This window comes from Augochlora pura, chromosome 7 (genome assembly GCF_028453695.1).
Source record: "Augochlora pura isolate Apur16 chromosome 7, APUR_v2.2.1, whole genome shotgun sequence".
Classification (NCBI taxonomy): domain Eukaryota; kingdom Metazoa; phylum Arthropoda; class Insecta; order Hymenoptera; family Halictidae; genus Augochlora; species Augochlora pura.
The window spans coordinates 13,490,815-13,505,751 of record NC_135778.1 but is presented as its reverse complement, the minus strand read 5'-3'; the positions used below and the strand labels follow the sequence as shown (position 1 = coordinate 13,505,751).

At 40.4% G+C, this 14,937-nt stretch overlaps 1 protein-coding gene across 4 annotated transcripts in view; it reads right to left on the bottom strand.

Moving 5' to 3' along the window:
• LOC144472135 (carboxyl-terminal PDZ ligand of neuronal nitric oxide synthase protein) overlaps nt 1-14,937 on the bottom strand; it is a 51,151-nt gene that overhangs the window by 4,711 nt on the left and 31,503 nt on the right. For 2 of the 4 annotated variants that reach the window (XM_078184902.1, XM_078184903.1), the window contains exons 7-9: nt 1,878-2,082; nt 1,155-1,279; nt 228-413 (exon numbers count right to left, since the gene is read on the bottom strand). In XM_078184902.1, coding sequence (XP_078041028.1) covers nt 228-413; nt 1,155-1,279; nt 1,878-2,082 — 516 coding nt within the window. Of the gene's footprint in view, nt 1-227; nt 414-1,154; nt 1,280-1,877; nt 2,083-4,176; nt 5,041-10,886; nt 12,101-14,937 lie in introns of those variants that run through there. The other 2 variants (XM_078184904.1, XM_078184905.1) reach the window with 2 other exon arrangements.

Below are 14,937 nucleotides of genomic sequence, written 5' to 3'. Positions count from 1 at the left end.
TGAACTGATCTTGATCTCGAACTACCCTACGATAATAAAATTACGCCTTCTCATTTTAAGAAAAGCCGTTGACGAAAAAGTTTGTCGCTCGCTGCATTTGCCGCTTCGAATCAAATCATGCATTCTATTAATAAATTTTTGTTCGCACGTTTCTGAGCACCGTGTAGATTCAGAAGTCGTGCCGACGATATCGAAAATCCATTAAACAAGTGTCAAGTGTCACTTACTTGAGCTTCGACACGAGCTGCTGTTTCAGCTGCAAGCTGATCCTGAAGCAATCGCGCATGGGCAACGGCGGCTCTGGTTTGTTGACTCTGTTGCTCTAACCGCTCCCGCAACAGTTGTATCTCATGCTTCAGAGCAGTTAATTCGCCCCCAACGAGTAATCCTCCGCAGTCGGAGGTTACCGTGCCCTTCGAAAATAATCGAGAAACGTCACGCAATATCCTCGTTTTTCATCGATATAATAAAAACCGCAGACACGTTCAAATCTCGAGCATCCGTCGCTAACTACATCTTCTACAATTTACTACATTTTCGTAAAATCTGTAACCCATCGAATAATCTTAAAATCACTTTAATAGCAACAACCGGAGCGCAGATTTTTACGCAGTATAAAAATATTCTTAATCGACTGTAAGAAATAAAAATGAAACTGTAAATTAGAACAGTGTGACAAGATGTGAAATAATAAATCATAGTGCAGGATGTTCAATTTAACAAATAGAGGAATAAAGATTTCAAATTTTACTAATTTCTTAGAAATTAGTATGAATTAGTATAAAATTTTTGTCACGGATGCTACTCGTTACAGACTCGTTGTTATAGCGCAAGAGATTGATAAGTTAAAAATATCACAAGATTCTTAAATTCATGCAACGTTGGTCTCTTATTCATTTACTATTACAAATGCATAAGACCTGCAGCAGCCTACTCATTAACAAACTGAAATATCCGCGCGCTATCTGCGTTCGAAATCTGCTTAAGGTTCTCGAAGAATCGAGAAACCGGTTTGCATCCCCATTTTATAGTTTTACTTTTACTCGGATCTAAATCACGGTAGAGACGCGTGCATCGAAAGCTGTACTTATCGAGTCCGCAGTATTCGAGGCTAACGTTTATTGGAAACGAGATCGGAGCAGATTGCAACTTACCGATGGCGATTGTCTAATCGGCGAGGTAGACGCGGTGGTCGCCGGGACCTCGTGCGACCTGAGAAGACAGGGAACTGTTGTCTTTTCCGGAGCGGTGTCATCCGGATCCCCTAACAGCGATATATCTGAAATATCGAATTCGTTAAGCGATCGATGTATACATATTCTACAAAATACTATATTACAATATATTACAATATACTGTATATAATATTGTAATATATTAATTTGTTTGATCAATAAATGTTCCCCCGGGCTTACATAGAATACCCGGTGGTAGATACAAATACATCGCATTTTGCGGACGCTAAGGAAAATATATAATAATAAAATAAAAGTATGTAAACAAAATTAATGATAAAAACATTGGTTAATAGTATAACAGTAAATAAATAGCAATATAAAATCATATAACAAAGTATAACAAGAAATAACAATAAGTAGATAAAAAATAAGAATAATAAATAGATAAACGAACGTAAGGAATAAATAAATGAGTAAATAGATAAATAAATAAATAGAACATGTATAGACTAGCTCGTATAATAAATTAATGTCCCTCTATTGCAATATATGACAATATATTACAATTATATCATAACATTGCAACATGCAGAATTCGTCGGAGCGTTTCAGTAAGGAACAGCGTTTAAGATTGCTCGTAACGACGCCCAGCCAAAGAATGTTAGGGTTTATGGTTAAACAGAAGTCGAGATATTAAACCTTTGTGCACAGAAGACGGCGACGGCTGCGACTGCTCATTCGGTATTTCGTCTTGGTCCTCGTAAACGTCACGGTGATTCTCCCCGTGGTCTCTCTCCCTCTCCTTGTCCCCTCTGTCCCGGTCTTCCGCCGCGTTGTTTATACTTAATTTATGGCACACCTCGAATGCTTGTCCTACCGTCCTGACCACCCTCATCGCTTGACTCTAACGAAAGCCAACTTTTTTCAATCGAACGTACCAGTGACTACAATATTTCAGAATAATATACAGGGTGCTTTTAAAATAGTGGACAATATTCAATTGTGCCTTTTAACCACTTAACTGCGTCGATCGATTTTTAAGATCAATTCTGTATGCGTTTTATCGATTACGCTGGGCGCAGTTTCTTTCGAGAAGTTGTTCTAGAATTATTATAAAATGTGTGAAATTTATGAACACGTTTCACAAGCATTTTAACCTAAGTTGTAGAAATATTTTTGTTGTAAAATGTCCTCCACAGTTAAAAGGTTAAGATTTTGAATCTATACGTGTTGATTCTAACTATAATGCACATAATCCTTGTTTGTTCGCTGATAAATGTAAAACTGTGTCGATGTGCAATGCTTCACTGTAACACGATCGTTATTTATTCAATGGCAAAAATGTATGAATTTATTACCTTTACTTAAAGTTTTTAATGACGCAAAATTTTCTATTCTCCAATCTTATCGTATTTTATGTTCGTTTTCCATTTTTTTAAACACCCTGCATAACATATATATGATAAGATGAAAATAAGTATTGTACGTCGACTCCGGATATTTGCGCATTTATAATATAAAAGACAGTTATAATCTCTATAATGCAAGACTTAAACGTTATTCGATGCTTGCATTTAATTTTTCCTTGACTTGACAGATATTAATAACGAACAAAGTATTTGTGTGTTTATATTTTTCTGTCAAAAATCCGTAATCACGTGAGATCATCAAATTTCAAGACGGATCGTGCTCTTTGAACCTAACTTTAAATACGCATCCAGTAGATCATCAAGTTAAATTTCTCTTTAACACGTTGCACTACAATTTCTTTGTCCTTGATCATTCACAACGCTTATTATCAATATTAATTGCAATTGCTGAATGAACAACAGAAGAATACTGTTTCATTTCCACCTATCCGTGCTCGGTAAATTACTGATACGATAATTCAAAGGATTAATCTTGCGCCTGCCAGTGGAGCTATTATACAGGCAATGATTGAATTTTGGATATAATTGGATTAAATTGAAGATAATCGGATTGGGGGAGGGGGGCGGTCACGAGATTGGTTTGCTAGTAATAAACTATGTACAACAAACACACGGATCTACCCTCGCATTTACCACGATGTGCAACAACGATTGATAAAAAAAAAAACAGAGCAAAAAGCAACCGTCTCGACTGACACATACCGAACACGCTAACAGAAAAAAACGTCAGCACTCGAAGAAGGAGTGCTACCCCTAAATCATAACAATAACGGCTCAACAGAAGATGATGCAAAAATCCACCGAATGTCCACCGCTAAATATTAAAGCTGTCGTATATTACTTTTTCTTAGACGCCCGGGGACGGTTTGCAACATCTCCTCTCTCTCCTCCCCTTGTTAGTTTCTACCGATGGAAGTTGTGTAGCAACGAGCAATGAAACAAAACGACGCGTGGAACAAGATAAGCCGGGTACTGGTTCCGTGTCCAAACAGAGCAGCACGCGGAGGAGGCGACTGTCTCGGTGCGGGATCAAACGGAGACGGTGGTGTAATTTATGGCGACGCTGTGGGGGCACACAGTCCGCGAATTCTGATCCACGTTTACGTTTCCCATGAATCGACTTCTACAGCGGTATTTGGGACAAAATTAGTTAGCTCTAATTTCTAACTGCATCGTTTTCGGGATAAAATCGCTAATAGAAGAAACAGAAAGTTTCATTGAATAGAAAGTCTAAAAATAATCTTAATCTTTTCATTGAATAAAGCATTTAAGCAATCTTGTACTAGTTAGAAGTACCAAAGGTCATTTCGTGTTTAAAAATATCATAAAATAATTAGTACTGTGAAATATGGTAGTATCATTAAAGTGTGATGTTTATCGAATACGGCAATCGGAAAAGCATAGGTTTTTCATACAAAATCGTGTTAGGTTACAACTTTCCAGGGGAAGGTACCACTGCGCGGCGCATCGAATCGCATCGGCACGGCGTCGCGTCAGCTCAGCCATCGCCGGTGACACCTTACCCCATAAACGATCTCGGTCTCGACATAGCACACGGGAGGCTTTACCTCGAGCTCCTCGAGGTCATCGTTCTCCTCCTCGAAGGGGTTCTCATCGAAGCTGAAGTCGACAGTGGGCGTCGCGCGCGTCAGCTGCAACGGCGGCGGCCTCGGCTTCGGCTTCGGCTTCGCGAACGGTTTCTTCGAGCGAAGGTAGTTCAGGATCTCCGGCTCCTTGAAGGACAGCTTCTTCCGCGGCTTCGGGGTGCAGTCGACGGCCGGCGACGGGCTTCCGGGGCCCGAATTCGGCCCGGCCATGTCCGCGACGCCCGTCGACCCCTGCCTCGTCATCGAATTCTTCAGCATCGCCGCGGCAGACGGTTGAATCCTCTGATTGAGATTTATTAGAGTCACTTCCTCTCACGGAATGCCGTGCACACGCGTCATACCGAAGGCATTTCGGTGCGCTCTCTCACTATGCCCGGACACGCACGGCACGCGCGCTCGCCCCGCTTTACTGCTCTTGCTTCTCCGTTCTTGCCTCTTGCTCTCTTATCTCGCTCGCCGACTGCCACCGGACGATTAGATGAAACTCTACACCTTCGCCAGCTGTGCGTCAACGTTCCTCGAGCACTACGACGCTTGATTGGATAAAACGCTGCCACGGTCGCTAATTGCGGGGATCGTTTACGGGCGGCTTACAAGGTGCGAAGAAGGACGTGTTTATCAACTTCAGTCTACGACGATTTTGATCGGTTGCTGTTGCAATTGTTGCGTGAAGCGAACGGGGTTACCGTTTGGTGAATGCTTGCGATGATCAATGTGTTCCCAATGCGGGTTTCGCTATGCGCTTTGTCATTCATCAAGCAATCGAGTCAATTATTTCGTGATTACTTCCCATGATTTGTCGATTACCTTCTTGTTCTTAGAAAAAATTAGAAAAAAATTTAATCACTATTTTACTGTTATTGGAGTTGTAAGATATGAAAAATCGACTGGCAGAACTTTTTCTCTATTGATAAGTGTATAATTGATTTGTGTATTTAGAGATGCATAACATATTGTATGATCTAATAATGTTCAACGGTTATGTTATAATAATATCGAATTTTTCTACGAGAGTTGTTTTAATTCATCAAACCTGTACGAAATCTAAGAATTTAAGAGTTGAATGTGTTATTTAAAGAAAGTTCACTGTATTTTTCTGTAGACCGCAGTTCCTGGCACAGTTTGATTTATTTAATAGATTTGACTATTTTTTCTAGTTAGGTAACTAATTAATTATAATTGTAACCACAAATTGAATAAACCATTGTTAAAATATTTATCATGATCAAGGAAATTTCAGAAGACACGATTTAATAAATTACATTATTGGAGCAATTGTTAAAGTAAAAACTGTATGAAATGTAAATAAATTGGGTGTTTCCTTTTTTATGGTGCAATGCACACCAGTCAATTGCACTGTTAAATCGGTTTTAGTGTTAAATACTTAAATAATTAAAAAAATAAAGTGAACAAATTACAGTCTGATCTTTTATTATGTTTATCATCAAAATACGTGCTCGTATCTCCTGGAATGTAACATACAATCTAAATAATAATGCCAGTAGGTCGACACTCGTCTTCGAATGAGAAAAATAAATTGATCTTAAATCTAAAAATAAAAAGTCAGACAACAGGAGTCTACGATAAACTCGTGAAAAGCTGAAAAAAGAACAGAGACAACCAATATGGCCAATGAACGTACAATAAGAAGGATCGCGGCGCATGAATCGATATTCACGCAGTGTTCTCGGTCGAATCCAATTATAAACAGCCGGCCGGTTGGTCCGAACTGGCAAACTACCCGATAAATCTCGCTCGGTTTAGAAGCCACTACGGCACCGTTGTCGTTTCACGGCTCGACCAGCGTCGCAACAGCCACGAGACGTTTATTTGTACCGAAAAGCATCCGCGGAGCATCCGCCGAAGCGGTGTTTGCACGCGTCTTTCCACGCCGACGGGGAATTAATCTCGTACACACGTAAATCTTCGGGCCGGTACGGGCGCGGGCCTCGGCGGGATCATCGGGCCGGTTTCCGTAGGGAATCGCCTGTTGTCCAAGCATTCTGGTTTTCCACGCTCTATCCTCGCCGCGTCCGCGAACGCGAAACACACCGAGCCAGCACAGCGCAAACAACGGTTTATTTTCTAAAATAACACGCGGCAAGAGCAACGAGTTCACAGAAGCCGCAATTTATTATCGGCCCGGTAGTATTTCTTGCGGTTTGTTCCACGGGATTAGGATCAGCCGCCATTTTACGTCCCGCCGAGAAAAAGATGCGCGCGTTCCGTATCATGATTTTTATCCCTTAAAACCGCCGCTTCTTCTGCGCTCTGTGTTCTTTCGCCTCCGTGCGCCGCGCATTGACACGCTACGTGTCCGTGACTTCTTTCTACCGCCACGAGTCACGCGAGAGTATTCTCTTATTGGTCACGATTATTGCTACTCCCAGGGTTGAAGGTTCTGCCGTTCCTTTCCAGTGGGAAAGGATCTTTTGATCGTAAAGGGGACGAGAAATTATTGACATGTCTCTAACAAGTGCGAGAAAGCTATGCAAGGATAACCTTGTCTTTAAACATTCCTTAAAAAATACGCTGCGCACTCGAATAACGTGTTCGTGCTACCTCTAGAAATTATGTTATAACTGCCAACCTGCCTAATTGTCATTTTTTTACCCGTGTTACTGGACAGCCTCAAAATAGTAGTGTAGCATTTGCTGTGTTGGTTATACTCAGTGGTTCTGATATAAATCAAAAGTGAACCTGATCGAGTCTTTCATATTTTAGTTCCTTGACTTTACTACTTATTGCTGGAAATATTATATTTTTTAACTGTTTATCAATTTTAGATCATTATTCAAACAAACATAAGATGTTTCTATAAATCCTACTGTAGAAATAGTCCCATTTTAAAAGAAATCTATTACTCTTATTCTTCCCATGTCATACCGATTTCACTGTATGTTGCACAAAAACACAGCAGATACATCTTCTGCTGTCACTGTCTCTCAATTTTACATTTTTATATAAACTCAACGAACTTTCCGGTCAACCCAACATTGTTCAAGCGAACGATAAATTACCGCTCAAGCAACAAGTGCTTGGGATATCGCAGACAGAGGAACTCTGTCGAAAATGACGACAAGAATTTTGCGCAAAAACGCGCATTCGGAGCAACAAAAAAAAGGAAAGAAAAGCGAGAATTTTTTTACGAAAAATGGGATCAATGGCCTGACATCGTAAATTTCCGACTGTAAACACGTTTCGTCAGCGGCTGTGTATTTTTACATGAGGTGAGAACGAAGTGCAAGCGAAGAAGATTCGAGAAAGAAATCCGGATTCGCTGGCAAGGATAATCTCTGGGCAAACAGGCTGATCGGACAACCACCGGTTTATTTGTCCGATGGATAGATCGTTACGTTTCAATAAGCTCGGGCGCGATCGCTATTCTTTTTTTGCTTGTGATCTTTGGCTGGCTTGCCGATCGCTTCTTCGTGGCCTTCGACCACGATAATCTTCCTACAGCTATTTTCTGCAAATTAGAATCTCACGAGGTTTTTTTGTGGTATCGCTATACCGTGGTCCCTTACGCTTTTATACTACGCGTAAGTTTACATAACGCAATGATGCATATCCTAGAAAGAATTTGATTCTTGAAGTTAACCATTTGCACTCCGCGCCATCGTGGATGTTACTTACCAACACTTACGAAATCTTTATGTTATACAGTATATGTTCGGAACAAAGTTAGATATTATAATAATGTTCGATTTATATGAATTTGTAGACATCGAGGAATATTTGCAAATCAACATTTTGTTTTTTATAATTTTCTGCAGTATGATCAATTTTAACCTCGTAGCCACGACGCGCCATTATAGTGGCTTTCGCGGGTGTTTCGTGCTTTACTCAATTATATTATTAGTTATTAAAGTAAACGAATATAGTGAAAGTGTATATGTATAATATACTAAGAAACGAATATACAGCTAATACTGTATACAGCTAATACTATATATAACTATACCAAATATATATTAAGAAAAATGGTAATTTAGTTATGAAAAATTTCATTCGCACAAAATCCAGCCGTACCTAAGAGGTTAAAGCATTCCCCAATTCGCATTTCATGCTAATTACTGAATATTTTGCAATAATAAGTGATTCAATGTCTTCCATCTTGTATTCTTCTGTCAGAAGACACAATACAGTTCTGTGTTTGTCCTCTCACATTGTGAATAGTTTACATGTATAGTATTCAATACATTGTTCATCGAATATATTCATGAACGTACTCTCTGTTCTCGAAAATCAATTCTCAACCGATCAGTATATATCTTAAATGTATTCTAATTTGTTTTCTTCAGAGAAACGTTATATTTCTCAAAAAGTTGCGCTGCAATAAGCTGATTCCCCATACTTGCTAATAAACTTTAATGTCTGGTGAAATATCACAATAGAATCACGATGTTCCCTGAGAGGACACAACGGAGTGCAAAAAGTTAATACAATAATCTTGTACCTTAGACTCGGGAAATAATTACTTAATTCTTTGCCAGTGTATAAAGTATCAGAGAGTACGCTTAAGATTGTCTATTCGACAAAATTAATTTTAAATATTCATTAAATGCACTAGTAATCAAATTTTAATAACTTTATTATTATTCACGCTTGTCGCTTAAATTAACTACAATTATATTATCCGAAATGATTAAAAGAAGTTACTGTCTTTAATTAATAATCGAAATGCTCGATAATAGTTTACGTAATTCGGTAGAAAAATAGAATAAAATCATCGATGATTTACAAATCACAAAAGCCTAATAGAAGTATTCAGTAAGCATGACTAAATTGCAGAATTGACAGATTTACAGAGCGTAATGTTCCGTGACGCGAATTAATTGATTACGTCGAGCGGAGTTTATAATTATCCCATTGAAATGAGAAAGTGGGTTGGGAGCAATTCCGATCGGATCACCGATCACTCCGGTCCCGTGCCAGTGAATCCTTCGTCATTCATAATGAATCTCGAACTTGACCCAAGACGGCGGTCATTAGTGATAACGACGGGGGTAGGACGCCGCTTTGATTAGACAAGCGTGCGTAACACGAGTGAACACGCTCGTCTGTGATTAAGTACGTACGGTGTGATAACTCGCGTACCTCACGTTCGAGTGCACGCGATCTCGTTCGCAGACGCTTTCAACTTCGGGCGCGCGCGTGCGCGTCCGCGCATTCGCTTCGCAATTATTCCAATCGACGATGAATTCGTTCTATAGCCTGTTCCACAAACGTTATTGCAACGAATCATTTCATTTACAGAAGAGCACACGATGCGAAATGAAAGTTTTCTGTGAAAATACGTAATTGCCAGGACCGCGGATCCTTGTGCATTTCTGGTATAAAGCGCAGGAGAATTTCTTATTTGTTTGGTATGATTGCAAGGAATTTTCTGCCCGTTGGAAGAATATATATGGAAAAATTCTTTGAGCAATCTGAAAATCCCATAAAATATAAACAGTCACGGCTTTGAATAATAAAGTCGCTTATTGCATGCGTGTACATACAGTGCGGATATTTATTTATGGTATTTAATCATGGCATATGTAAATTTTTAAAATGCAGCTAGATTCATTTTAATCAATGTTGGCAACAATTAATTGTATTATTATTATACGTTCACCAGAAAACATTCTCTAGATGGTGAAGGTAATAATTACTTCTTTAGACTTTTCATAATGAAAGCAGAAATTCGCATAAAGAGTAGGAAGTTAATAGTCATAAATAAAAATTGTTACAAGAAAATTTAAGGGACGATCTTTACTACAGGAAACGTTGCACTGTTGCACGTAAATTCTGAAAAATGTCGGTAATATGCAATACGTCTGATTATTGTTTTATTATTAAACGAACAGGGAATTGATCAATTAATTTTTCATTTCACCTATTTACTTCTCCTCGCGTAGTATTTTCTCAGTGTGTTTGATTATCAGCTCCCGTAATTAAAACAGCTTTAAAAAGCTTTTAAAAACGCTGAAACTCGTTGATCGTTTTATTTCAGTGGATCAATGATTTTTATGCAAAGTAAAAATGATCTTCTTCGATTAAAAATGTAAAAGTTACATAACTACTCATTGCACTTGATCGCTTTTACACGATCAAAATATCACAATAATGATCCTAACTTCTTTTATTTTCATCATTTTTGTAGTTCTTCTATTCAGTTCAATCATAAATGCATCAAACCCTATGAGCTTTTGAATTTTTCCCGTAACCCATTCAGTGCTACTTAGCCAACGGGAAAAGTTCTGCCAGTGGATTTCAATGTTGCACGGCAACATCTCGAATTCTGCGTCGAACGTTCGGCGGGCATGAGTGGTTTTCAAAATATTGGTTGCGTCATTCGCGCGCCGGCGATCCTCCGCGCGTAGTATTTCGAGCAGCGTATTATTTCAGCTAGCCGTAACGGAAACGGAATTCGCGGGGAATCAAGTTGTTCCTCGGAACACCGAGCTTCCCCTGGGCACTCGTGGACATGTATTCGGCAGAAGAGGCTCGCGAAACCCACGCAACCCGTAACCGCTCGCAAATTAGTCAAACGCTCGAACTCTCCGGGGATCGTTCGTTTCAATTTTGCCGGGATTATCGGAGGCCATAACGATATCCCTCTCGAACGTCGATTTCGAAATCGTGTACCCTCGACTCGGCATTTTCAATGATAACAAAACACTTACCAATCCAATTAATACAACCACCGAAAAAAAGACAATTGGTGGGATCCTGATAAATAGCAACGAATTTGTTCGCGCAAGAATCTGCAGACACTGATTTGTCGAAAGATCTAACGATCCAGGTTCGCCAACGATCAAGATAAAATCAAAGGAGTTGAGGAGACCACGGATCGACGACACTGACAAATTCGATTCGACACCGAAATCCTCAACGATCACTCGAAACTGGCGTTCTCCGTTCAGTCTTCCCGAAATACATCGAAAAAGAAACCGACCGGTCGATCAATTGATCACTTTATCACTGTTCCGCCTACGAAACTCCGACCGACGTCTTGTACCGCACGATATTAGGCTGCCGTGAATACTGCATTAATCGTTCTTCTCCCACCCGACTATTTTCATCCGTACTGCTTTCATTTCGGATGATTTCCAATGGAACGACATCGCGCCAATTATCTCCAAGCTTCCGCGGTCCCGCATTAGCGCGATTTACGAGTGCACATCCACGACCGTCCACAAGCGTTCGTCCCCCTATTTATTTCGCTTTCACACCGTTTCCGACCGCCGAAGCTTCTCCCGATGCCGTTCATATCTCCGCGGACCAGTTAGTTCCTCGCACAACTTCTCCAATCTCGGCGGCTTCGACAGTGATCTTCAGGCTGAACTTTTCCCAATGGAGTCTCCGATCACGCTCGATACGCCGGCCCCGTCATCTCCGGCAATATTTCCCAGCTTCCCTCCCATCTGAACTAGTTCAATTTCTCCCGGTTCCTCCGCTTCCGGTCCCCGGCCACTTCGGAGACTGCTGGCCACCTTCTTTAAATTTCAATCCTCGACTTCCGGCGAAGTTCCGTCCCGGCTACGGTCTTCGACTTTTAATCGTGGACCAGGGTTCTTCGAAAAGTTCTTCGAGAGTTCTTCGAGAGTTCTTCGAGAGTTCGTCGAGGGTTCCTCGATGTTTCATCGGTGAACTTGTTCGGGGTCCTTGCGACGGAGTCCTGTCCGTTCGAGGAGGCGTTTAGTTTCAACGGGGCCAGGAAGAGGGGACACGACGCGGCGACGGGGCAGCACAGGTGAGAAAAAAGGCGAGGCGGTGCGTGGACGGTCACAGTCGGAGTGTAGAAGAGGAGGACGGGCCGCGTGTTCTCGAAATACTCGAAAACGTCGAGTATTTCGACGCGGCGGACAGGTGGAGGAGAACTAAGCGGCGCGCGGTCCCCGCGGATGCTGTTCGAGCGATAGCAGAGCGCCGGCGGAGAGGTCGAACCAGAACCGGCGTCCACGCCACCCTCTCTCTCTCTTTCTCTCTCTCGCTCGCTCTCTCTCTTTCTCTCTCGCTCTCTCCCTTTCTCTCTCGCTCGCTCTCTCTCTCCCTTTCTCTCTGAAGTATCTCTCTCCCGTGGCGGCATCGCCGCAGCCTGGATTTTTCCTCCGGTTTATTTATAAGCGCATTAATATTCCTGCTTTCGGACCGCTCAATGGCATTTCCGTGGCAGCCGCGGCGATCCCTATTCTTGTAAGATCAAGTAGCATATGTTCGATAAAGGGAAGCAGAACGGTGGCCACAGTGGTCTGGCCAGCGGATGCGGTGGTCAGAACCAGGTTTTTCGGCTCTTCTGACAATATGGAAACACAGCCAGTGGTTGGGAAACAATTCTGATTTCGGTTTCGATTTACGAAAGGGTTGCGGTGAACCGGCAAAAGTGTCAAAACTAGGCCGCGAATTTTATGCATTTATGACAAAAATAACTAGATAAAATGCCAAAGTAGAAGGACAATTTAAAAATCTAAGAACGTTGCGATCTTCTCCAAGTTATAAGGTATATCGGTTATGGTTTCAGTTTTTCAGAATACATTGACAACAAACCAATGTCATTAAAAAGAAACCCTTTATGTCAATAAAAAAAAGTCAATAATGTCTAGTCTGGCTCGACATAGGAAGTGTGAAAAATTAATTTGACTAGGGTAACCAATCCAGTGATTAAGCTGTTACGAACCGAGTTTTTCTAATGATAGACCAGGTTGATTTGCATGTTTGAATGAACGGGACAGTAATAGACGATCGTAGGGGAACAAGGTTGAAGGCAGCCAACAGCTGGTTAAAAATGTATGGAATAATTGTAATTTTCTTTCTGAAAAAACAATACCACTATATAGAGAGAATGATATATCATGAAGCAATAACAGTGTAAACCACATTGAATATAACCTATGTATGACCTATATATTTAAAAAAAAATGTAAAAAATATATTTTACTAATATCTGTTGAATAATTTCGTAGGGTGTAGTACGTTGTTTCTCTTCTAATTTTTTTCGCCATATTGTACCAAACAATATACCGTGCACGGTCCCGTAGATTCAAGAGATAAATGTGTATAAAATATTTACATTAAAATAGTTCGATAATTGACGCTCTGTCCGAGTTCTCGCTCGAGACAAACTGTCCAGGCGTTAGTTAGAGACGATTTTAACAGTCCTACATTCTTTTTTCTTCTAGAAAATTATTCCAATCGATAAAACTTCCAATCATTGTAAAGCTAAAATATAAGGGGCTGGTCCGTGATTGGTTCAGCCAATTTATGATAAAGAAAAATCATATCTCAACGAGCAGAGAAGTTCTCAGGCCATTGAGAAACGTGTTTCGCAGCGGGTGCGTCGAGTAAGTAGGTATACTCGTCAGTGACATTTGATGCCAGCGAGTAGTACGTCTTCTTTCTACGCCTCCGTTCCCTGTTACGTTCCGTGTTGTAACAAGAACGGTCGAGAGCTCAAAGTACCGGGTACAACAAGCTGAGCTTTCAGAACGCGGAAAGCGACGCCTGAAATTCGTTCCTCGCGTTCCGCCGCTCCCATTTGAAGTATCCTTCAGCGGGACGAGCGCCGGTAATTCGGTCGAGGGATTCTTCCGGCGTACTTGTGTCTTACTCGTTCTTGCGCGTCGCAATCGCGACGTGACTCGGAACACGCTGCAATGAATCCGCTGTTGTCCCTTTTTCTGCGTTCTCTTTCATCCTCCTAACAACGTTCGGCAGCATTAGCTCTTATGTTGTTTATGACCCTTCCTCCACTTTTATATCTATTATGAAAACAGTTCCGCTTTCCCCTCCGACGATAACTCTTCGTTGTCATCGTGGATGCACACAGTTCCATCGATTATTCTGATTTTAGCGGATAAATTACAGTGCTTTTGGACGACAAGAGATTTTTGTCACCAATTATTACGTAATAATATTTATGACTTATTATCTTCAGTTTATGCAGGTTATTTTCAAATTAAAACGCGTTTTTCAGACATTTTCTCAATTTACTCAGTTTTTAAGAAATTAGCTACACAATATGACCTTCGTGTATATAAATAGAAATTGTACAAGAGTTATTTGATCAATGTTAGAAACGTCCCTTTATTAACCCTTTACCGTACCTTAACGAGTCAGACCCGGATGGAGATTTATAACAATAAGCTATTAGATATGAATGTTCATCCGTTCCTTTAAGAAGGAATCAACTTTTATATTTTTGTCGCCAATATTTAAACATTCGACTAGACGTAAGTACGTAATGATTATAAAATTCCTTTTTCTTCGAAGAAATTACTGCGATCGAAAATATTCTAATCGTAATAATTGTAAAGAAAATGGTACGGAAAGAGGTTAAAATAATATGACAATATGTTGCTCTAATAGCATATGGAAAAGGAAAAGGAGAAGAGGTGATACAATAAAGAGATAAAATCGAAAGGAAGGTAAGTGGTGAGGGCGATTAAAATTTTGTTGGAAATGTTGATCTCTTGAACTGACTACTGTTCCGATGGTATTTTGTGCAATGCAAGAACTGTTTAGTCTCTTAATTGTTCTCCTAAGTTAATTAAGACAGGTGCAAATATAGTACAATATAAATAGATGAAATCAGAAATATATATATATACGCGAGTATTACAAAGAAATAAATAAACTAAAGAACTTACATTTAGTCTCACTGATTCTCTACAAGATCTCGAAGTTTAGACATTCAATTTGGGAACATCCTGTGTAAAACAACGAAATGCATAGCTA